The sequence below is a fragment of the Chiloscyllium plagiosum genome, unplaced genomic scaffold (assembly GCF_037043375.1).
Source record: "Chiloscyllium plagiosum isolate Xiang-an unplaced genomic scaffold, Cpla_swu_hap1 HiC_scaffold_40, whole genome shotgun sequence".
Classification (NCBI taxonomy): domain Eukaryota; kingdom Metazoa; phylum Chordata; class Chondrichthyes; order Orectolobiformes; family Hemiscylliidae; genus Chiloscyllium; species Chiloscyllium plagiosum.
Genome location: NW_028270178.1, coordinates 12,573,372 through 12,599,234, shown reverse-complemented (window position 1 = coordinate 12,599,234; position 25,863 = coordinate 12,573,372). Strand labels below are relative to the sequence as shown.

General features: G+C 43.2%; 2 protein-coding genes across 3 annotated transcripts in view; one reads left to right on the top strand and one right to left on the bottom strand.

Moving 5' to 3' along the window:
• Positions 1-8,420: 8,420 nt before the first annotated feature.
• LOC148138327 (putative G protein-coupled receptor 139) lies at positions 8,421-13,322 on the bottom strand. Its single transcript, XM_087981598.1, has 2 exons — positions 13,256-13,322; positions 8,421-9,298 (listed from the first exon to the last, which is right to left on the bottom strand). Exons 1-2 carry the CDS (start codon positions 13,320-13,322, stop codon positions 8,421-8,423), a joined length of 945 nt encoding a protein of 314 aa, XP_087837724.1.
• Positions 13,323-16,536: 3,214 nt separating this feature from the next.
• LOC122544134 (uncharacterized) overlaps positions 16,537-25,863 on the top strand; it is a 33,609-nt gene continuing 24,282 nt past the window's right edge. Inside the window, exons 1-2 of one of the 2 annotated variants that reach the window (XM_087981750.1) lie at positions 16,537-16,774; positions 23,033-23,144. In XM_087981750.1, the coding sequence (XP_087837876.1) occupies positions 16,660-16,774; positions 23,033-23,144 (227 nt within the window). In that variant the 5' untranslated portion in view covers positions 16,537-16,659. The remainder of the gene's footprint in view (positions 16,775-23,032; positions 23,145-25,863) is intronic. The other variant, XM_087981751.1, reaches the window with a different exon arrangement.

Genomic DNA, 25,863 nt, shown 5'->3' with positions numbered 1-25,863 from the left:
TCTTCCTGACCTCTCCGTCCCCACCCCACTCCGGCCTATCACCCTCACCTTGACCTCCCTCCACCTATCGCATTTCCAACGCCCCTCCCCCAAGTCCCTCCTCCCTACCTTTTATCGTAGCCTGCTGGACACACTTTCCTCATTCCTGATGAAGGGCTTATGCCCGAAACTCGATTCTCATGTTCCTTGGATGCTGCCTGACCTGCTGCGCTTTTCCAGCAACACATTTTCAGCTCTGTTCTCCAGCATCTGCAGTCCTCACTTCCTCTTCTGATAAATCTGTCAGGAAATGAAGATCTATAACACTATATTCGCATATTAAGCATGAATGATTAGTCAAGTGTGGGTTGGGGTCCATAAGGGACAGGGGAGAAAGTGAGGAATGCAGATGCTGGTGATCAGAGTCGAAAAGTTTTGCGCTGGAAAAGTACAGCAGGTCAGGTAGCACCCGACGAGCAGGAGAATCGACGTTTCGGGCATAAGCCCTTCATCAGGAATTCCTGATGGACTCTTAAATAGCCTTCTTCACAGGAGATTACACTGGATTCACTCCGGCAGAGGATTGTTGTACATACTGAAGGCCTGGCACAAGGATTGGTGTTGGGACCACTATTGTTTGTCATTTACATCAACAATTTGGATGACAATATAGGAGGCACTGTGAGTAAGTTTCTGGATGACAGCAAAAGCGGTGGTTTAGTGGACAGTGAAGGGCTCCCGTTTCCACCACTCGTGCTGACAGTGTTCCACACCCAAGCTGAAGCCTTTCTGTTCCGTTTTACCGTTTAATTTATACTATCCCTCCTGCCCTAATGTCCAAAAATCCTCACTAAACATCTCATTGTATTTCGCATGCAGCAGAGGGAGAGATGATAACGTCCCAAGTGTGAGATATGCCCTGGGCTGCAAGGCAGGACTAATACTTCTGAAGGAATCAGTCAGACTGTTTAGTTAGCTGCAAATTCTCGTCTGTCCCTATGGATATTAAAATGTGGTTTCTCGAACATTGTGAAACCGAAGTTGGAAGGAAAACTTTAAACAGTGCATTGAAGATACTTTTAAGACGTTAACAGTATACTTGAGTAAAACCTGTTGTCAAAGAAGGCAGGAAATGATGACATTACCTATATCTTTATTACATTCTGACTTATGTTGACTCTTAGATTTGACGCTTGTTAAAACTTGCTAAGCATGGGAGAATAAAATGCGATTTTACACAACTAATTTCGATTAAATTTCTTATGGTTTTGAACACTTCAACAAACAGCAGTGGGTGCTAGATCACCTGTTAGTTTTAAATCTGAGGTAGATAATATTTTGTTAACCGAAGATATTAAGGGATACAGGCCAGCAGCATTTGCCCAGTGGTGTTAGCACTATTATCCAGAGAGCCCAGTGATGGTCTGGCAGCCCAGGTTCAAATCACACCATGATAAGATTAGAATTCAATAAAAATTCTGGAATTATGAGTCTGATGATTATCACGATATCACCATCTGGGGAAAAAAAAACAAGAAACACTTGGCTCTCTAACGTCCTTTCGCGAAGGAAATCTGCCATTCTCACATGGTCTGGTCGACATGTGACTCCAGACCCATAGCAATGTGATTAACAATGTGACCGGTGATACAAACATCCTATGAGTACATTTCATAAAATCTATAATGCTATGTCACAGATAAGCATTGAGTGCCAGAAGATGTTCGAGGGGCTGAATATCCTCCTCTTGTCCCTATGACCCTAATGTCGAGACATGAACCAAGTCTTGAAAAGTTAACACATATCAGATTTAACTTCACGAATACGTTGTATTGTAAACGGCATAAATTAAAATGGACACAGAACATTTTTAGCTCAGAAACCCGAGAGTCGAACTGTTGTTATAATGTAGTCATCCTGACGGACGGGGGCACACAGTGAGTACCGAGTGGGTTTGGAGACATGACCTTGCTGGTTGACAGACTGTGCCAATAAGACGGATGGTGAGCTCAAGGCAGGTCTGTTCCCGCTCAGTCTGAGGGAATCTGCCACATTTTCAGCACAAAAATCATGTCAGGATTGCTGAAGCTTCGGCCCAGTTCAAACTCTTCAGAGAATTTATGTCTCTCCGTCAATGAGAACATTCTCAGAGAATGCCACTTGCTTTACACGGACTCAAGTCAGGGTAAGATAACGTGGCGGGGGTGGGGTGAGTGTTTGGGGAAAATAGTGAAGTTGTAAATATTTTCGAATCAATCTGTTCAGAAATGGTATTTCACTCTCTGAAGCAGGACTCCCATTTAGGGACAATAGCCACTTCATCACAGGAGGACCCCCACCCCCATCACCCCCCCAGAGTGAAAGATATTTTTAACGTGCTTCCAGTGTACAGCTGAGTTCCTCGTTGCCCTGTTTGAAAGGCAGCAGCTGGCACATTTATTTCAGTGTTTGTGAGTCATTCGGTTCTCAAGTATCATGAATCTTGAATTAGCTGCAGCTGAACTCTGTAATGCAGCATTCAACAGGACTTTTGTAGAACTATCACTGAGATCAGTGGAGTAATGTCACACACATACACAATCTCAGATTTTCTCTCATACACTCTCTCTCACAAACGCGCACACAGGCACTCATACTCGCTCACTCATTAACTCAGTCTCACGTACAATACAAACACATGCATTCTTACAATTTTCAGTAATTTTCACAGTCGCACACATTGACTCACGAACTGACCAACTCACCAATTCCTGATGCAGGGCTCCTGCCCGAACATCGATTCTCCTGCTCCCCGGATTCTGCAGGACCTGCTGTGATTTTCCAGCACCACTCACTCTCGACTACTCACTTATTCACTGATTCACACGCACTCACTCAGGCACTCGCGCGCACTCACATAAAGTCATTCACAGACACAAAGAATTACACACCCACATCCAAATAATTTCACACATACTCGAGAATCAAACAGTCAAACACACATAGGCTCTGTCTCACAGACACCCCCCCCCCCACACCCCTGCACATACAGGAATCACTCCAACAATTCACAGCCTCCTGTTTTAGAACATAGAATGTAGAACGGTCCAGCAAAGTACAGGCCCTTTGTCCCACTCCCGCCCAATTTACTGCCGTCCATGTGCTTGTCCAGCAGTTGCTTAAATGCCCCTAATGTCTCCGAATCTACTACCACCGCTGGCAGTGCATTCCACGCACCCACCATTCTCTGTGTAAAGATCCTACCTCTGAGATCGCCCCATACTTTCCTCCAATCACCTTAACATCATGACCTCTCATGACAGCCATATCCCCCTTGGCGAAAAGTCTCTGGCTATCTATCTGTGTGTACCATGGTTTATGTGGAGGTTTTTGTAGAATTTATACAATTCTATCAATATGCCTCCCTATGTGACACGCTACATATTGAATCTGAGCTGTGCATTTCACTCCAACTTGGAGGGTACTTTCTGCTTTAAAGTCACTGGACCTTCATGCTGCCAGCAAAGATGGGCGTGAATGCCAAGTACAGGAATGGCAATGAGATTTAACGAATGATATAATCGATGTGATATGTACAAAGTGAGAGCAAAAGAGTGAAATTCATGGATGGCGTAACATAGACTGGAATTATCAGAGTGAGGATGAAAAAGCTGTTCACTGGGTGGGCAAACGGTTGGGAGTCCTGCAGAGGGTAGCAGTGGGTTCTTTAGTGAAGGATTAGGAGAGAAATGTGCAACCTGAGTGAACGGACATGTACTTTATGGATTGTGGGCAGAGGGAGTTTCATTTCCAACACGCTGGAATAACAGGAATTTGCAAATCTTCTAATCCAAGTTAAAATAAAGAGGTTACGAGGGAGAGATATTCAGAGTGATTCGATTCAGAGTGAATGCATTGAAAACGTGGGAGTAAGGAGATCGTGAATTTTCTCAAACTACTTCAATGCAACTAATGATGGTGATCAGTCTCATTCCTAAGTATCTGGGTTCACTCCAAATCCCCCGATTCCTTAAGGATGGAAATGGTTGCCTGGCTCAGCCTTAAACATTGTCTTATCCGATAGTCCACACTTCTGCAGGTTTACAGTAATTCACAATCCAGTCAATGACTCATGTGAGGCTTTTGTTTCTAATGTCAAGCGTGATTGATTGAACCCATATCCTCTGACCATGATCCCAGATAATAAACTCCCCAGCTTAAGATTCAGCTTCTCAGTGTCTACCCTTTAAATCTCTGTGGGACTAATGCGTTTCATTTTGACCAACTTCCAGCCTTCTACATCCCAGGGAGTTGTTGGGCAATTGGTGGAATTTTCTAATATTCCAGAATCGAACTCAACTCTCTTTTGTCATGCACTCTGCAGCACAAGGTCATCATTCCTTTGAATGCAATCTAGGACTGAACACGTAGAATCATAGATGAAACAATTTAACCCATTCTGTCTGCACTGGCTCCTGAAAAAGCTACCCAGCTCGTCCCATTCTCCTGTTCTATCTGGGTAGCCCTTGAACTCATCACCTGCAAATATATATGAGCTCTCTTTTGAAACCTCCCATCAAATCTGCCACCAGCACTCTCCCAAGTAGCACAGTTCGAATTCCTGAATAAAGATGTTTCTCCTCTTCTGAAGGAGCGTCACTGGGCCTGGGACATTAACTCTGCTTTCTCTCCGTAGGTTCTGGTGATCTGCTGTGTTGTTCCAGCAATTTCAGATTTTTTTTCTGATTTACAGCATCTGCAATTCTTTCGGTTTTTGTCGTTATCTCAATCCTAGCTCTCTTGCCGACAGTCATGAAATTCTAAAACTTATTACTGACACACGAAATGGAATTTCCATCTTTAGCCACTCAAAATTGATCATAATTTTGAACATCAATAAAGCAACATCTCAATCTTATCTTCTGCAAGTAAATTACGCCCAATTCTTAGCTGTGTGGATGAACAGAGGGATCTTGGAGCCTACACCCATAGGTCTCTCAAAGTTTTCACCCAAGTTGATAGGGTTGTTTAGAAGCTGTATGGTGTGTTGGCTTTCATTAACAGGAGGATTAAGTTTAAGAGTCACGAGGTTGTCTCCAGTTCTATGGATCTCTGGTTAGACCACACTTGGAATATTGTGTTCCGTCCTTGTTGCCTCATTATAGGAAGGGTGTGGAAGTTTTAGAGAAGGTGAAGAGGAGATTTACCAGGATGCTGCGTGGACTGGAGGGTATGTCTTATGTAGAAAGGCTGGGGAGCTCATGCGTTTCTCATTGGAACGAAGAAGGATGAGAAACGTCTCAGTACAGGTGTACAAGTTGATGAGAGGCATAGATAGAGTAAATAGTCAGAGATTTTTCCCCAGGGCGGAGATAGCTATCACTAGGGGGTCATAATTTTAAGGTTATTGGAGGAAGGTTTAGGACAGAGGTCAGTTCTGTACACAGAGAGCAGTGGGTGCGTAGAATGCACGACCAGCGGTGGTAGTAGACTCAGATACATTAGAGACATTTAAGCAAGTCATAGATGAGCACATGTATGATTATAAAATGAATGGTACTTAAGTTAGTTTGATCTTAGGGTAGGATAAAAGGTCTGCACAACATGGAGGGCTGAAGGGCCTGTGCTGTGCTGTACAGTACTATGTTCTATGCACTGCCCTGTTCAGCAATGCCACTCCCTAATCTCAGTTACCTTCCTCCCTACTCGTTTTGAACTATCAAACCCTGGAACATTCAACAACAATCCTGCCCCGCTGATATCAAGTACCGATCCATGCTCTAAGTTCATCAACCGAATTCCTAAAACTCCACGCATGAAATAGACACACTGCAATCCATAAACCCATCAAGTATTGCAAGCTTCTTTGTAAAGTAAAGGATTCCTCTGATTTTCTCTGAATTCTCTCTCTGGATGTTTCTTTTCCTCCTGTTTGTAAGAATCTGTGTTTGAATTTATCATGGGAAAATGCCAAGGGATGTGTTTTTGGGAAGTTACTATACTGGAAAAGTTAATTAGTAATAGTTGTTGTATCAAGTTGGTTAAGTTTTCCAAAAGTTAAATTATTCCAAATTCCACTTTCTTTTGCTCGTGTTTCAACTGTAGTAGAACACAGGACAAAGAAAAGTACAGCACAGAACAGGCCCTTCAGCCCACGGTGTTGTGCCGAGGATTAATCCTAATGTAAAATAAAATAACCTAACCTACGCACCCCTCAATTCACTGCTCTTCATGTGCATGTCCAGCAGTTGCTTAAACGTCCCTAATGACTCCACCACCATCATTGGCAACGCATTCCATACATTCACAACTCTCTGTGTAAAGAACCTTCCTCTGACGTCTACTCTATACCCTCCTCCCTATATCTTAAAACTATGACCCCGCGTGCCAGTCAATCCTGCCCTGGGGTAAAGTCTCTAGCTATTGACTCTATCCATGCCTCTCATTACCTTGTATACCTTGATCAGGTCACCTCTCTTCCTCCTTCTCGAAAATTTCGAGCTTAGTCAACCTCTCTTCGTTAGACAAGCCTTCCAGTCCAGGCAGCATCCTGGTAAACCTTCTTTGCACCCTTTCCAAAGCCAGAATTGGACACAATATTCCAAGTGTGGCCTCACCCGGGACATGCCGAGCTGTAGCAAAACCTTGGATACAAGATGCATGTATCTGAGTGTGTGTGCGTGTGTGCTTGTGTGTATGTGTGTTGTGGTATGAGTTTGGATGATGTTATGTGAGCTGCTGCCCTCCCTCTCTCCCTCTCTCGCTCTCTGACTGTATACCAGATGGTTTCAGACTCCACCACAGCTCTTAACATGGATACTCCTGTTAGTGGAAGTCAAAACAGCACATGCTTTATTAACAAGTGTTCAAATAAATTATGTTTTGCTTAAAGTCGAGTGATTCGACCTGTCGCAGCATCCCTAGAACATTCACTTCACATCTGCCTTAAAAATAAGAAAAAGTTAAGACCTAAGCTACCTTCATGAAATATTTTCAGGGGATTCTGGCCTGATCCTTAAGAGAATCTGTCAAATTAAATGTTTGGTGCATTCTTCAAAGAATGTCTTTGGAGCCACAGAGCAGCTTTGCCCTGTACCTTGCGATGTTGGCTTTGATGTATGAGGAGAAAGAACTAAACACAGCTGGTGCTCGTCTCACTCCCGCCACGTTTGAATAATTTCTCACTGACAATTTGTGCAGAAAGTGCAATTAAATTCGTCCCGTCTGCTGACAAAATGGTTCACACAGAGGTGCTTGGGTACAATTACAGCAGAAACACTGTTTAATGCATATAATGTGTGAGCTGCTGCCCTCCCTCGCTCCCTCTCTCGCTCTCTGACTGAATACCAGAGGGTTTCAGACTCCACCACCTCCTCTGCCATGGCGTGGAGAGGCCAGCGGAGGAAGACATTCAATTGCTTTCAACACAAGGCAGCTAGTTTGTATTATTTTGACTTTTGACCCCATGAAAGACATTTCTGTTTGGACTGCATTGGAGAAGCAGCCGATCAGAATCCGGAAATAGCATGCTGAAAAATAGGAAGGTCGGACCTTTATGATCATTTGTTTGGTGAGTGGGTTCGGTAATCACCTGTCATAATTTCTCTATCGGCTCAGAGTTTGTCTTTATGTGACATTAATCTGGGCTGTGTTGAATTGTTCCTGTGGAGTGAGACAATGTGTTTAAATAGTCAAATGTTTTCTGATTAACTATTCCATCGAAGTTCATCATAACCAACGAAAGTCTTTAATTTTGATGGACTTACAGTAGATTGCAAACTGCTAGGAATTACCCAGTGGGAAATATCATTTTTCTGGAAATTTTGTTTTAGATTATACTGTAATGAGGAATTTACAGTTTACCAAATAAACTCTCTTACTGCACTGCAATCAGGACTGTCTGTCAGGAGTATAATGGGAGATTCCCCACTTGCCTGGATGGTTGCATTTTAATAAAACTCAAGAAGATAGACGTCATTCAGGATGAAACAACCCGCTTGATTGGCAGTGCATTCACAAACATCCAATCCCTCCCTCACCGAGGGTTATGAGCAGCATTGTGTACCATCTACAAGATGCTCTTCAGAAATTTACCAAAACTGCTTAGACAGCACCTTCCAAGCCGATGACCACTTCCATCGATAAGGGAAAAGGCAGCAGATAGATAGGAACAACGCACTCTGTAAGTTTCCCCCAAAGCCATTCATCATTTTGACTTGGAATTGTATCACCGTTCCTTCACTGTCGCTGCGTTATTTCCACCTGAAGGAATATTGTGCACCTTCCACCTCACATGAATTGCAGTGGTTCAAGAAAGCAGCTCACCACCACCTTCAGACGTAGTTACAGGGAATGGGGACAGTGATATGAAAATCCCAACACTGAAATAAAAATCAATCACTTCATGGTCTGGAACAATACGACCCACCTGTGGGGTTTTATTTATTGGTAACCTGAGGAATTCATGTAACAAGATATTCTACTGCATTATTGATCTTCGCTCTGAACCTAGACAATGTTGCTGCATAAATAAATGTGTTTGTGCAACAACTTAATGTTTGCAGCATGTAACCAACTCTACTGAAGTGTAATAGAAAAGGCGGGTAATTGTCAGGATCAATTTCTTGAATGATGAAATAGAAGAAATTTACAACATAGATTAACCACAGGAGGATGAAGCTCCCAGAGATTGTGAAGAGCAAAACCACAGACCTCCTTCTGCTCTCCATCTCTGGGTCTCTGTGATTCTCTCCTTTGCTGTCACCCTTCAACCTCTTCCGGACTCGACTGGTCACTAAAATGTGTCTGACTGTCAGAGCATTGAGCAACAGAATTAAAATGAATGGCAGTAAAGGAGTTAAAACTGTATCAAGCCAATTTAATCCCACCCACCAAGTCTCAGTATAGTAGCTTGATTTTGAATCACAGTAGAAAGGCACATTGTTGATAATCCGAACTGGCTGGTACTGAAAATAGAAGGGGATGTTTTTCAAACAGAACAAGGTGCAGGTTGTTGCTAGAACCACAGTCGCAGCTTTCTCAGTGCAATATTTTGTTTTCAGCTTCTGACAACAAATGGTCATGAAACGGTCAAAAGAGAAAGTGACAGTGAACCAAACAGAGCAGTCTCTGGCTGCACGATATAACACCCCATTAATACTACACACAGGAGTGATGTCCAGGAAGCAGCGTGAGTAATAATAATATCGAAATCTCCTCAGTACAATGTCAGTGATCAGGACCATCAGATCGGCAATTGACATAAACACCAGGTAGCGAGTAGTGCGAAGGGCAATACCACACATTCCCCTGCAAAGGATGACAATCGCCAACAAATTTACTGTGGAAAACAAATGGATGTAGAAAGAGTGACTAACTGATCAGGAACTAACTCTGCCTGTTCCAACAAACAAGAATAAGATTTTTATACTAACAACTGGTGCACCGTGTGACTGGAAAGGTTAGTGGTTCACTGAGTTGGAATTTTAACATTTGAGCACCAATGTTAAATTGTCCTCCAGCCCCATCACTGCAGAGATTATGGATTTTGGACAAGGAGTAAAGAAAACAAAAGAAAGTCTGTGATTTTATTCATCTACCAGGGATCTATTTGAATGAGACGAATAGATTCTTCCAGTTCTCAGCTCCAAATCTGGCAGGTGAGCATCCCATTAGAAACCTTGCTCACAACTCATTCAGAGGATGGACGATTGGAGTGTTGACAAACACTCTCCTCGTCCCCCTGGACCAGGTCATCCACTGCTCTTAGCCCCTGATTGGAGCCACAACAAACCAAGAAAGAGATTATCACAAACTGTGCAAGATTTCAGACAAGACTACTCCAAGTGACTTACACACATGAATCATAAGATATAATGCAGGGCTGCTTTAGTGTCAATGCGTAAATGTTTTGAATGTTGCGATATTTACGTTGTCAATGTACACATATGTCCATAGAACATAGAACATTACAGCGCAGTACAGGTCCTTTGGCCCCCGATGTTGCACCGACCTGTCATACCAATCTGAAGCCCATTTAACCTACACTATTCCATAAGTCCCGAAGACCATAAGACATAGGAGTGGAAGTAAGGCCATTCGGCCCATCGAGTCCACTCCACCATTCAATCATGGCTGATGGGCATTTTAACTCCACTTACCCGCATTCTCCCCGTAGCCCTTAATTCCTTGTGACATCAAGAATTTATCAATCTCTGCCTTGAAGACATTTAGCGTCCCAGCCTCCACTGCACTCCACGGCAATGAATTCCACAGGCCCACCACTCTCTGGCTGAAGAAATGTCTCCGCATTTCTGTTCTGAATTTACCCGTCTAATTCTAAGGCTGTTGTCACGGGTCCTAGTCTCCTCGCCTAACAGAAACAATATCCTAGCGTCCACCCTTTCCAAGCCATGTATTATCTTGTAATTTGCTATTAGATCTCCCCTTAATCTTCTAAACTCCAATGAATACAATCCCAGGATCCTCAGCCATTTCTCGTATGTTTGACCTACCATTCCAGGGATCATCCGTGTGAATCGCTGCTGGACACGCTCCAGTGCCAGTATGTCCTTCCTGAGGTGTGGGGACCAAAACCGGACACCGTACTCCAAATGGAGCCTAACCAGAGCTTTATAAACTCTCAGTAGCACAATGGTGCTTTTATATTCCAACCTTCTTGAGATAATTGACAACATTGCATTCGCTTTCTTAAACACGGACTCAACCTGCATGTTTACCTTTAGAGAATCATCCGACTAGTACTCCCAGATCCCTTTGTACTTTGGCTTTACGAATTTTCTCACCGTTGAGAAAGTAGTCCATGCCTGTATTCTTTATTTCAAAGTGCAAGACCTCGCATTTGCTCACATTGAATTCCATCAGCCATTTCCAGCACCACTCTCCCAAACTGTCTAGATCCTTCTGCAGCCTCCCCACTTCCTCAGTACTACCTGCCTGTCCACATAACTTTGTATCATCGGCAAACTTCGCTAGAATGCCCCCAGTCCCTTCATCCAGATCATTAATATATAACGTGAACAGCTGCGGCCCCAACACTGAACCCTGCGGGACACCGCTTGTCACCAGCTGTCATTCCAAAAAAGAACCTTTTATCCCAACTCTCTGCCTTCTGTTAGACAGCCAATCCTCAATCAATACCAGTAGCTCACCTCGAACACCATGGGCTCTCACCTTGCTCAGCAGCCTCCCGTGTGGCACCTTATCAAAGGCCTTTTGGAAGTCTAGATAGACCACATCCACTGGGTTTTCCTGGTCTATCCTACTTGTGACCTCTTCAAAGAATTCAAACAGGTTTGTCAGGCACGACCTCCCCTTACTAAATCATGTTGACTTGTTCTAATCCGACCCTGCTCTTCCAAGAATTTAGAAACCTCATCCTTAACGATGGATTCTAGAATTTTACCAACAACCGAGGTTAGGCTAATTGGCCTATAATTTTCCATCTTTTGTCTTGATCCTTTCTTGAACAAAGGGGTTACGACAGCGATCTTCCAATCATCCAGGACTTTCCCTGACTCCAGTGACTTTTGAAAGATCTCAACCAACGCCTCTGCTATTTCCTCAGCCACCTCCCTCAGAACTCTAGGATGTAGCCCATCGGGGTCAGGAGATTTATCAATTTTAAGACCTTTTAGCTTTTCTAGCACTTTCTCTTTTTTAATGGCAACCAAATTCAACTCAACCCCCTGACTCCCTTTAATTGTTGGGATATTACTCATGTCTTCCACTGTGAAGACTGACGCAAAGTACTTATTAAGTTCTCCTGCTATTTCCTTTTCTCCCATCACTAGCCTTCCAGCATCAGTTTGAAGTGGCCCAATGTCTACTTTTGCCTGTCGTTTGTTTCTTATGTATTGAAAGAAACTTTTACTATCATTTCTAATATTACTAGCTAACCTGCCTTCATATTTGATCCTCTCCTTCCTTATTTCTCTCTTTGTTATCCTATGTTTGTTTTTGTAGCCTTCCCAATCTTCTGATTTCCCAGTGCTCTTGGACACTTTATAGGATCTCTCTTTTTATTTGATAGATTTCCTGACTTTCTTTGTCAGCCATGGCTGTCTAATCCCTCCCCGGATAATCTTTCTCTTCTTGGGGATGAACCTCTGTACATATCCTCAATTTTACCCACAAACTCCTGCCATTTTTGCTCTACTGTCTTCCCCGCTAGGCTCTGTTTCTAGTCTATTTTCGTCAGTTCCTCTCTCATGCCCTCATAATTACCTTTATTTAACTGTAACACCATTACACCCGATTTTGCCTTCTCTCTTTCAAATTGCAGACTGAACTCTACCATATTATGATCGCTGCTTCCTAAGTGTTCCCTTACTTTAAGATTTTTTTAGGTCTGGACCTAATTCTCCATGTACGTCCATATACCTGTCCAATGACGACTTAAATGGAATTAAAATTGTCGAAGATAGAAGAGTCGACGCTTGGAATCAGGAGGATAATCTGTCAAGATTTGGATCCCTTGACCAGAGATGGTTCAGAGGACAGAGTCCCAGAGGGACGGTTGTTAAATTACCTCAACCCTCTGGAATTTTCTCTCATGAGTTCCCTTCCTAATGGCATTGTGGGTCAAGATGGGAGCTCACCACCACCTTCTCAAGGGGAACTTGGGACAGGCAATAAACTGTGGCGAGGCAATGATGCCCACATCCCTCAAATTAATAAAAGAAAGTTAAATGAATTTTTATGAATCAAACAGCGGTACATATACCTTTATGATTTTGCTGAACAAAAGAAAAAAGTTATCTCAGATTTGAAATGAACAACTGGGTGCTATATCCAATGTTGTTTTTGGAAAACAGTTCCAAAGCTGTCCTAGTTTTGCGTGTTGCAGTGCTTCTGAACATCTCTCTCTGGACCTAATTCTTAGACTATGCAGTTATATACCCTGTCATTTCCATGTGGGTCTTCATTGAAAGCACCCATTAACCCTTTAAACTGCAGAGAAAATAGGCTTCATCTGTATAATAAAAACAGAAATTGCTTAGCATCTGTGCAACAGGAATCAGAGTTAATGTTTCAACAGGTATAACTTGCTCACACCTTCAAAACGTTATCAAACCGGAAAAGACGGTATAGAAGTGAACACAGAAAATACAGCAGCGGCAGTGAAGTTGGGAGTCTGTCAGTGCAGAATTGTACTGAGAATGCTGCTCAGTGAATTTCAGTCACTGTTCAGCTTGTGACGTTATTGTTCAAAGAGTAAAAACAGACAGCAGATCAGCAACACATTGAAACAAGTTCACTTGTCTTAACGCCATACCAGGTACGCCAATAAACACAAGGGTGGTGTAGAATGCTTTCTCCACGTGTTGAATCGGTCGATGCATTTATCTGTACGAGGTGATCTGTGCCTTCAGACAGCTGACAAGCTCCTCGTTTGATCAGATACATTTCCAGAGACGCTGCCTTATACTGTATGGAAGCTCCTTGGGGAGATAGACGTTACAGCATTGCTCAGCTTGGTTTTTGCTCTGTTTTTCACATTTCTCTAAATCAACAACTAAATTTCAATTGTTGCCACCCAGTACATAGTCATGAAATAACAAGAGCAGATGTGATATGCCAGCAATAATCCTGTCCATTCAAACACCATTAGCCTAATTCCAAGATCACAAATTATTTCAACCGATGTTAATCTAAGAGTGAAAATATATAGTGTGGACTCGAGGTAAGGAGCTTCCCTCTTTAAACAAGAATATTTAACTCACTGATTCAACGTGCTTCTTCTTACAGACTGAATGTGTGCATTGCTGCCGAGGTCAGCATTAACTTCCCAACCACAATCGCCCAGGATCTGGAATCACGTGAAGGACCAAGAGAGGAGAACATGCTCCCCGTCCCTTACACTCGTCCCAAGGATAAAATAAATCACAAGAAAAGGTTCCCATCACACTGACACACATCCACCATCACAGCAGCACCCCATAATAATGCAGAAGATTGTGGAATACAAAACCTCTAATCGTCACTAACCATCTGGAATCATCATTGACCTCACTCTTGTAGAACATAGAACAGTACAGCACAGAATAGGCCCTTCAGACCACCATGTTGTGCCGACCATTGATCCTCATGTGAGGTAAACCTAATGTACGAACTCTCAAATCTCTGTGACCATATGCATGTCCAGCAGTCTCTTAAATGTCCCCAATGACCTCGCTTCCACAACTGCTGCTGGCAACGCATTCCATGCTCTCACACATGCTTGTCACTCTCAATCCAGATACATCACTACTCCCCTTCTTATTGTCATTCCACATTCAGATACATCACTAACCTCATTCCCATTGCCATTGTGCGTTCAGATACGTCACTGACCTTACTCTTATTATCATTGTCCATCCAGATATATCACCTACCTCAGTTGTGTTCTCATTAGTCACCCCGCTCCGTCACTGAACTTCTGAGAAATCTGAGCTGACCATGGCAACACGACGGTTGGAGGAAGAGCGCCTCATCTTCCGCCTAGGAACCCTCCAACCACAAGGGATGAACTCAGATTTCTCCAGTTTCCTCATTTCCCCTCACCCCACCTTGTCTCTGTCAAATCGCTCGAGCTCAGCACCGCCTTCCTAAACTGCAATCTTCTTCCTGACCTCTCCGCCCCCACCCCACTGCGGCCTATCACCCCCACCTTGACCTCCCTCCACCTATCGCATTTCCAACGCCCCTCCCCCAAGTCCCTCCTCCCTACCTTTTATCTTAGCCTGCTGGACACACTTTCCTCATTCCTGAAGAAGGGCTCATGCCCGAAACGTCGATTCTCCTGTTCCCTGGATGCTGCCTGACCTGCTGCGCTTTTCCAGCAACACATTTTCAGCTCTGTTCTCCAGCATCTGCAGTCCTCACTTTCTCTTCTGATAAATCTGTCAGGAAATGAAGATCTATAACACTATATTCGCATATTAAGCATGAATGATTAGTCAAGTGTGGGTTGGGGTCCATAAGGGACAGGGGAGAAAGTGAGGAATGCAGATGCTGGTGATCAGAGTCGAAAAGTTTTGCGCTGGAAAAGTACAGCAGGTCAGGTAGCATCCGACGAGCAGGAGAATCGACGTTTCGGGCATAAGCCCTTCATCAGGAATTCCTGATGGACTCTTAAATAGCCTTCTTCACAGGAGATTACACTGGATTCACTCCGGCAGAGGATTGTTGTACATACTGAAGGCCTGGCACAAGGATTGGTGTTGGGACCACTATTGTTTGTCATTTATATCCACAATTTGGATGACAATATAGGAGGCACTGTCAGTAAGTTTCTGGATGACAGCAAAAGCGGTGGTTTAGTGGACAGTGAAGGGCTCCCGTTTCCACCACTCGTGCTGACAGTGTTCCACACCCAAGCTGAAGCCTTTCTGTTCCGTTTTACCGTTTAATTTATACTATCCCTCCTGCCCTAATGTCCAAAAATCATCACTAAACATCTCATTGTATTTCGCATGCAGCAGAGGGAGAGATGATAACGTCCCAAGTGTGAGATATGCCCTGGGCTGCAAGGCAGGACTAATACTTCTGAAGGAATCAGTCAGACTGTTTAGTTAGCTGCAGATTCTCGTCTCTTCCTATGGATATTAAAATGTGGTTTCTCGTGCATTGAGAAACCGAAGTTGGAAGGAAAACTTCAAACAGTGCATTGAAGATAATTTTAAGACGTTAACAGTATACTTGAGTAAAACCTGTTGTCAAAGAAGGCAGGAAATGATGACATTACCTACATCTTTATTACATTCTGACTTATGTTGACTCTTAGATTTGACGCTTGTTAAAACTTGCTAAGCATGGGAGAATAAAATGCGATTTTACACAACTAATTTCGATTAAGTTTCTTATGGTTTTGAACACTTCAACAAACAGCAGTGGGTGCTAGATCACCTGTTAGTTTTAAATCTGAGGTAGATAATATTTTGTTAACCGAAGATATTAAGGGATACAGGCCAGCAGCATTTGCCCAGTGATATTAGCACTATTATCCAGAGAGCCCAGTGATGTTCTGGCAGCCCAGGTTCAAATCACACCATGATAAGATTAGAATTCAATAAAAATTCTGGAATTATGAGTCTGATGATTATCACGATATCATCATCTGGGAAAAAAAAATAAGAAACACTTGGCTCTCTAACGTCCTTTCGCGAAGGAAATCTGCCATCCTCACCTGGTCTGGTCGACATGTGACTCCAGACCCATAGCAATGTGATTGACTCTGAACTGCCCGGGGATCAATAAATGCTGACCTAACCGGTGATACAAACATCCTATGAGTACATTTCATAAAATCTATAATGCTATGTCACAGATAAGCATTGAGTGCCAGAAGATGTTCGAGGGGCTGAATATCCTCCTCTTGTCCCTATGACCCTAATGTCGAGACATGAACCAAGTCTTGAAAAGCTAACACATATCAGATTTAACTTCACGAATACGTTGTATTGTCAACGGCATAAATTAAAATGGACACAGAACATTTTTAGCTCAGAAACCCGAGAGTCGAACTGTTGTTATAATGTAGTCATCCTGACGGACGGGGGCACACAGTGAGTACCGAGTGGGCTTGGAGACATGACCTTGCTGGTTGACAGACTGTGCCAATAAGACGGATGGTGAGCTCAAGGCAGGTCTGTTCCCGCTCAGTCTGAGGGAATCTGCCACATTTTCAGCACAAAAATCATGTCAGGATTGCTGAAGCTTCGGCCCAGTTCAAACTCTTCAGAGAATTTATGTCTCTCCGTCAATGAGAACATTCTCAGAGAATGCCACTTGCTTTACACGGACTCAAGTCAGGGTAAGATAACGTGGCGGGGGTGGGGTGAGTGTTTGGGGAAAATAGTGAAGTTGTAAATATTTTCGAATCAATCTGTTCAGAAATGGTATTTCACTCTCTGAAGCAGGACTCCCATTTAGGGACAATAGCCACTTCATCACAGGAGGACCCCCACCCCCATCACCCCCGCAGAGTGAAAGATATTTTTAACGTGCTTCCAGTGTACAGCTGAGTTCCTCGTTGCCGTGTTTGAAAGGCAGCAGCTGGCACATTTATTTCAGTGCTTGTGAGTCATTCGGTTCTCAAGTATCATGAATCTTGAATTAGCTGCAGCTGAACTCTGTAATGCAGCATTCAACAGGACTTTTGTAGAACTATCACTGAGATCAGTGGAGTAATGTCACACACATACACAATCTCAGATTTTCTCTCATACACTCTCTCTCACAAACGCGCACACAGGTACTCATACTCGCTCACTCATTAACTCAGTCTCACGTACAATACAAACACATGCATTCTTACAATTTTCAGTAATTTTCACAGTCGCACACATTGACTCACGAACTGACCAACTCACCAATTCCTGATGCAGGGCTCCTGCCCGAACATCGATTCTCCTGCTCCCCGGATTCTGCATGACCTGCTGTGATTTTCCAGCACCACTCACTCTCGACTACTCACGTATTCACTGATTCACACGCACTCACTCACTCACTCAGGCACTCGCGCGCACTCACATAAAGTCATTCACAGACACAAAGAATTACACACCCACATCCAAATAATTTCACACATACTCGAGAATCAAACAGTCAAACACACATAGGCCCTGTCTCACAGACACCCCCCCCCCCCCCCCCCCCACACCCCTGCACATACAGGAATCACTCCAACAACTCACAGCCTCCTGTTTTAGAACATAGAATGTAGAACGGTCCAGCAAAGTACAGGCCCTTTGTCCCACTCCCTCCCAATTTACTGCCGTCCATGTGCTTGTCCAGCAGTCGCTTAAATGACCCTAATGTCTCCGAATCTACTACCACCGCTGGCAGTGCATTCCACGCACCCACCATTCTCTGTGTAAAGATCCTACCTCTGAGATCTCCACATACCTTCCTCCAATCACCTTAACATCATGACCTCTCATGACAGCCATATCCCCCTTGGCGAAAGGTCTCTGGCTATCTATCTGTGTGTACCATGGTTTATGTGGAGGCTTTTGTAGATTTATACAATTCTATCAATATGTCTCCCTATGTGACACGTTACATATTGAATCTGAGCTGTGCATTTCACTCCAACTTGTAGGGTACTTTCTGCTTTAAAGTTACTGGATCTTCATGCTGCCAGCAAAGATGGGCGTGAATGCCAAGTACAGGAATGGCAATGAGATTTAACGAATGATATAATCGATGTGATATGTACAAAGTGAGAGCAAAAGAGTGAAATTCATAGATGGCAAAACATCGATTGGAATTATCAGAGTGAGGATGGAAAAGCTGTTCACTGGGTGGGCAAACGGTTGGGAGTCCTGCAGAGGGTAGCAGTGGGTTCTTTAGTGAAGGATTAGGAGAGAAATTTGCAATCTGAGTGAACTGACACGTACTTTATGGATTGTGGGCAGAGGGAGTTTCATTTCCAACACGCTGGAATGACAGGAATGACAAGAAAGATTAACCGGGGAGGGATTAGATAACCTTGGCTGACAAAGGAAGTCAGGAAATGTATTAAAGAAAAAGAGAGATCCTATAAAGTGGCTAAGAACAGTGGGAAATCAGAAGATTGGGAAGGATACAAAAGCAAACAGAGGATAACAAAGAGTGTAATAAGAAATGAGAGGATCAAATATGAAGGTAGGCTAGCCAGTAATATTAGAAATAATAGTAAAAGTTTCTTTCAGTGCATAAGAAACAAACGACAGGCAAAAGTAGACATTGGGCCACTTCAAACTGATGCAGGAAGCCTAGTGATGGGAGATAAGGAAATAGCAGGAGAACTTAACAAGTACTTTGCGTCAGTTTTCACAGTGGAAGACATGAGTAATATCCCAAAAATTAAAGGGTGTCACGGGGCTGAGTTGAGTATGGTTGCCATTACGAAAGAGATAGTGCTAGAAAAGTTAAAAAGTCTTAAAAGTGATAAATCTCCTGGCCCCGATGGGATACACCCTAGAGTTCTGAGAGAGGTGGCTGATGAAATAGCAGAGGCATTGGTTGAGATCTTTCAAGAGTCACTGTAGTCAGGAAAGGTCCCGGATGATTGGAAGATGGCTGTTGTAACCCCCTTGTTCAAGAAAGGATCAAGGCAAAAGATGGAAAATTATAGGCCAATCAGCTTAACCTCGGTTGTTGGTAAAATTCTAGAATCCATCATTAAGGACGAGGTTTCTAAATTCTTGGAAGAGCAGAGTCTGATTAGAACAAGTCAACATGGATTTAGTAAAGGGAGGTCATGCCTGACAAACCTGTTGGAATTTTTTGAAGAGGTAACAAGTAGGTTAGACCAGGGAAACCCAGTGGATGTGGTCTATCTAGACTTTCAAAAGGCCTCTGATAAGGTGCCACACGGGAGGCTGCTGAGCAAGGTGAGGGCCCATGGTGTTCGAGGTGAGCTGCTGGGATGGATTGAGGATTGGCTGTCTAACAGAAGGCAGAGAGTTGGGATAAAAGGTTCTTTTTCAGAATGGCAGCCAGTGACGAGCGGTGTCCCGCAGGGTTCGGTGCTGGGGCCACAGCTGTTCGCATTATATATTAATGATTTGGATGAGGGAACCGGGGGCATTCTAGTGAAGTTTGCCGATGATACGAAGTTAGGTGGACAGGCAGGTAGTACTGAGGAAGTGGGGAGGCTACAGAAGGATCTGGACAGGTTGGGAGAGTGGTCCAGGAAACGGCTGATGGAATTTAACGTGAGCAAGTGCGAGGTCTTGCACTTTGGCAAAAAGAATAAAAGCATAGACTACTTTCTAAATGGTGAGAAAATTAATAAAGCCAAAGCACAAAGGGATCTGGGAGTGCTAGTCGAGGATTCTCTAAAGGTAAACATGCAGGTTGAGTCCGTGATTAAGAAAGCGAATGCAATGTTGTCTCTTATCTCAAGAGGGTTGGAATATAAAAGCAGAGGTGTACTACTAAGACTTTATAAAGCTCTGGTTAGGCCCCATTTGGAGTACTGTGTCCAGTTTTGGTCCCCACACTTCAGGAAGGACATACTGGCACTGGAACGTGTCCAGTGGAGATTCATTCGGATGATCCCTGGAATGACAGGTCTAACATATGAGGAACGGCTGAGGATACTGGGATTGTATTCGTTGGAGTTTAGAAGATTAAGGGGAGACTTAATAGAGACGTACAAAATAATACATGGCTTGGAAAAGGTGGATGCTAGGAAATTGTTTCCGTTAGACGAGGAGACTAGGACCCGTGGACACAGCCTTAGAATTAGAGGGGGTCATTTCAGAACAGAAATGCGGAGACATTTGTTCAGCCAGAGAGTGGTGGGCCTGTGGAATTCATTGCCACGGAGTGCAGTGGAGGCCGGGACGCTAAATGCCTTCAAGGCCGAGATTGATAGATTCTTGTTGTCTAGAGGAATTAAGGGCTACGGGGAGAACGCTGGTAAGTGGAGCTGAAATGCGCATCAGCCATGATTGAATGGCGGAGTGGACTCGATGGGCCAAATGGCCTTACTTCCACTCCTATGTCTTATGGTCTTATGGAATTTGCAAACCTTCTAATCAAAGTTAAAATAAAGAGGTTACGAGGGAGAGATATTCAGAGTGATTCGATTCAGAGTGAATGCATTGAAAACGTGAGAGTAAGAAGATCGTGAATTTTCTCAAACTACTTCAATGCAACTAATGATGGTGATCAGTCTCATTCCTAAGTAGCTGGGTTCACTCCAAATTCTCCGATTCCTTAAGGATGGAAATGGTTGCCTGGCTCAGCCTTAAACATTGTCTTATCCGATAGTCCACACTTCTGTAGGTTTACAGGAATTCACAATCCAGTCAATGACTCATATGAGGCTTTTGTTTCTAATGTCAAGCGTGAATGATTGAACCCATATCCTCTGACCATGATCTCAGATAATAAACTCCCCAGCTTAAGATTCAGGTTCTCAGTGTCTACCCTTTAAATCTCTGTGGAACTAATGCGTTTCATTTTGACCAACTTCCAGCTTCTACATCCCAGGGAGTTGTTGGGCAATGTGTGCAATTTTCTATTCTTCCAGAATCGAACTCAACTCTCTTTTGTCATGCACTCTGCAGCACAAGGTCATCATCCCTTTGAATGCAATCTAGGACTGAACACGTAGAATCATAGATGAAACAATTTAACCCATTCTGTACAGGCTCCAGAAAAGGCTACCCAGCTCAGTCCCATTCTCCAGTCCTATCTAGGTAGCCCTTGCATTCATCATTTTCAACCATATATCACTCACGTTTGAAACCTCGTATCTAATCTGCCTCCAGCACTCTCCCAGGTAGCACATTCCAAATTCCTGAATGAAGGCATTTCTTCTCATCTGAAGGAGTGTCAATGGACCAGGAACATGCTTCCTCTCCACAGGTACTGGTAGATCTGCTGCGTTGTTCCAGAATTTTCAGTTTTTGTTTCCGATTTCCAGCATCTGCAGTTATTTCGGTTTTTGTCATTATCTTACTCCTCGCTCTCTTGCTGACAATAATGAAATCCTGACACTTACTACTGACACATGAACTATTGGGAATGGAATCTCTGTTTTTACCCAGTCAAAATTGTTCAAATTTTGAACAATTCAATAAAACAACTTCTCAAACTTTTCTTCTGCGAGGAAATTAAACCCAATCTCTCTAACATTTCATTTTATCTATAATCCCTTGTTCCGAGGATCATTCTCGTACATCTACTTTGCACTCTGTCCGGAACTCCAACATTCTTCATTATATAATGTGCCCAGAACAGAATGTAATACTCCAAATGTGATTGGACCAATGATTTGTAGAAGCATAGCATCACTTCCTCGCTTTTAAATTCTTTACCTGTATGAACCCAAAATTCCTATAAGACTTCTTAACAAGTGTGTCAAGCTGCCTGGCCATCACCAGAGAATCATGGGCATGAAATCAGAGGTCTCTCTGCTCCTTTACGCCCTCCCCCAAAGTTGTATCATTCATTCTGTTTTAAGATTGATTTTAATAAAGTCTTATGTCATGTATGAAACCATCACCTTACCCATCCTATAAATTGTAATAACAAACGACGTGCCTTCTGTGCAAGAGTAGGGCATTCAATCCCTCGAGTCTGTTATGCCATTCAAGGGAATCGTGGTTGATCATGGACTCTTAAATTATTAAAAAGTGTGCTGTTATACTTCACTTGTGTCTTTTGCATTGGTGATCCCAAGGATTCATGTGCAGCAATATCATAAAAGCTTATGTTTACAAGCAGCTATTTAGTTCTTCTCTTATGATCAATTTTAATAAAGGAAACTGACAATATTTTAATCTATTGCTGCTGTATTGCATATTGAACTTACATAGAAGAAATTTGTTCATGCTTTCAAAATAATTCATTTAGCAAATGACATGATAAAGTGGAGAAATGTGAATGTGATGATAATGCAATTACAAATTGGTCAAATTGGAGTTAAATTTACAGATGTAGGAACATAAGTTAGAGCCTAGTATACTTCTAATTCAAGAGAAAGAGACAGAGAGAGCCACAGAGAGAGAGAGAGAGCGAGAGAGATAGACAGAGTGCTGGAGAAAACCATTAAATCAATGGGACGTCACGTTTTGTCTCATTGCCCGAGCTACAAGTCGCATTCAAGCGTTAAGAGAATGAGATGTAGCAGAAATGAATGCCTCCTTTTACTAAGGAAGCAATTGTAATTCTGTGATTAAGTTTCATAATTGCAGAATCTCTATTCTTCTGTCGGGTCATATCCAATGCATTGAAAACTCGGCCTTGGTGTTAAGCAACAAATGTCACTAGATATGATCATCACTCAAGTGCTCTTATATATTTCCTTAATTTTTGTATTAAAAAAGATGAATAAGGAACAGATATATATTCTCTGTTTAATTGAGCTATTTTATTCATCAAGCGACACCCTATACTGTAGCTGCAAAGTGAAATGGATGCAATGTGAGTGAGTTGCCTCTGATGTCAAAGGGAAACCAATCAACTAGTTTCTAGCGGAGGTAATCACATTCACGCCATTCATCCACAAGTAAACTTTTATGGGCATAACACCAAATTTCTGATTTAAAAAAAAATCTGCTCTCGATAGGACTGGTGGGAATCGCCAAGCAGCTGGGCCTCAGACTCTTGGCTCCAAGGAAGAAGATCACAGTGATGCTGATGGGCAATCATTCAGCTGGGAAGAGCTCCTTCATCAATTGGTAAGCAGGCCAGTTTCACTGTTGTATTTGGGAAGGCTGGGCTGGGTGCATTTATGAGAAATGCTTGAAGAATATTGACTGGATCTGAACATCCAACTTAGCCAGGAGGGGCATTCTCCAGCAGATAGGGCGGATTCATAAAACGTTGGCATGACTTGACTGATTTACTCTGAACGATACTCTTAAGTAGGGACGGTCTGTATAAAATGGAACAGGATGTCAATTTTGTAAATAAAACACAGCAAAAAGTTAAAACACGATCAACAATCTGATTTGATAAATTATGCAAGATCAGGCGATTGTGGTCAGAAAATTAAAACAACTCAGACGTCAGTCAGTGTATCCAGTCAATGTAGTGATTGTGGATTCAGGAGTGTCGCTGGATACAGAATGGAAATTTCATCTTTTAGTTCCAAATCGATGGTCCATACTTTTCTGGAATGGATCGGCTGTGGGTCCCTTGGCAGCGCCCTCGGCTACGTGTTCCAGCACAATCATTTGCCTTCCCACCTATTTTTATGTTATTCGCAAATTTGGCAAAAGTTTGTTCAAATTTCATTGCAGGTTCCTGCTGATTCCAATAGTAATAACTAGTTTGTAGAGAGAGGCAATGAAAGGGCAGAAGGGCCGAGTGGAGTTTGTACCCTATAATATGAATGAATTCTTGGTCATTTCGAGTCTCCCAGATAATCACACCTGCAGCACTCTCACCATTTGCAAAAGTCCGGATTCTGGATTCAAAGCGAAGTTTCGAGTCACTGATGTACGCTCAGTAAACAGTACCTACCTGGAGATCACGTGTAGGAACTGTTTACCTGCAGATTACCAGTGTTAGGGCAGAAGGGGAACGAATGATCATGAGGTTACCTAATGATTTCGAGATGCCAGTGTTGGACTTGGGTGTACAAAGTTAAAAATCACACACCAGGTTATAGTCCAACAGGTTTAACTGGAAGCACACTAGCTTTCGGATGAAGGCAGATTATGGTGCTGGAACACGTAGCCGAGGGCGCTGCCAAGGGTCCCACAGCCGATCCATTCCAGCGAAGTATGGACCACCGAATTTGGAACTCAAAGATGAAACTTCCATTCTGTAACCAGCAACACTCCTGAATCCACAATCACTACATTGACTGGATACACTGACTGATGTTTTAGTTGTTTTAATTTTCTGACCACAATCACCTGATGAAGGAGTGTCGCTCCGAAAGCTAGTGTGCTTCCAATTAAACCTGTTAGACTATAACCTGGTGTTGTGTGATTTTTAACTTTGAGGTTATCTAAGAACAGCATGCAAGCAGTGCACGAGCCACCCCCCCCCTCCCCCCCCCCCCGCCCTTGGTCTACCTTGCTAATCCATAATCAAGTTGGAAATCGATGGAAGCAATGGCTCTCCTTTTAAGTGCAGACAGAGTCCAGTCTGTGACAGCACCGTCAATTGAGATGTACAGGCGAGGAAGTGGAGGAAGTCAGGATGAGGAATAGTTATTGGCGATTCCATCATCACAGCAAGAGATAGGCGTTTTAACAGTAATGTGATGTGCTGTCTCCCTGGTGCCAAGGTCAAGGGCATCACGGCTGCAGGACTTCTCCCGAATGGGAGGGCGATCATCCAGCAGTCATGTTCCGTATTTCTGTCAATGTCACTGGGGGTAAGGTTGGGAAAGAAAAGAATCAGGGAGTTCTGAAGGAAATTAGAAAAAAAATACAGTCCATCAAGATCAGTAATCTCAGGAGTGTCGCCAGTTTCATGTTTGAATGATTGTCAGGACTATCGGATTGCTGGATTCAGTTTGAGGCTGGAGATCTGCTGTGGGAGATGCACATTTCCGTGTTACACTTCCAGTAGGCCGGGTCTGGTATTTTTGCTGGGAGATTTGTAAATGCTGGTAGGATTCCTTGCAACTCGATCCCAATCGAGGTTGAACCAAAGTCAAGCTGGGAATAGGAAGTCGGAACAATTGCATGAGGGCTATAAATATAAAGTCGCTATAGTCTCATCAGACCACAGGGCTATTCCCTTATTACAGAGAGATGACTAGTGGTGGTTTTACTTGAGGGTCACAAAGCCTCAGGCAAGCAAAGATGTTGAGAACGTCATGACCACATCAGGCAGTGTGGGAGTATATCCACAGTGTTGGCATGACTGTCCAGCCAAAAGTGCAAGAGAAACGGAAGAAAGCTGAGTGTCAGTTTCCCTTCACAAGCAGAATGATGACGAGAAGATAAAGTTAAGGGCACGAGTGCCATCGGTTCCTTTCCTTGTCTGTTCCTCTCAGTGTTGCTCTACAGTGGTCCTGAAATGCTCTGCCGTCCAGTTGATGCTGACTGCCTGAGTGAGAACACTCACAATGTCCATTCATGAATGATATTTACCGCCTGGCACATGCTCTCCACTACCTCTGCTCCGCTTAGTGATGTTGACTGTTTATCACAGAGTCCATACTGCCTATATTCCTCTCAGTAATGCTGACTGAGTCTCTCGGTACCCTCACCTTATCCACTCTTGTAACCGTAGAAATAGGAAGAACACAACCTACCCTCCAGAACAACCTTCACTATGATCAGTCAAAAGGGACTGAGTACACATTGTGTACAACTCAACAGAAGACAACTTTTCCCATGACAGCAGTTCATTAGTCAGTCCACTTGTCAACTCATGACCCGTCTCTCTTGATGAGGTGTTGTTCTCCCTTTACTTTGATGTGTGTTGCTAATT

Excerpts from the sequence above, each read along its gene's own strand:
- LOC148138327 (XM_087981598.1), bottom strand. The coding sequence starts at position 13,322 with ATGCATCGACCGATTCAACACGTGGAGAAAGCATTCTACACCACCCTT. Across the intron at positions 9,299-13,255 it reads TGTGTTTATTGGCGTACCTG|TAAATTTGTTGGCGATTGTC; the intron begins GTATGGCGTTAA and ends TGTTTTCCACAG.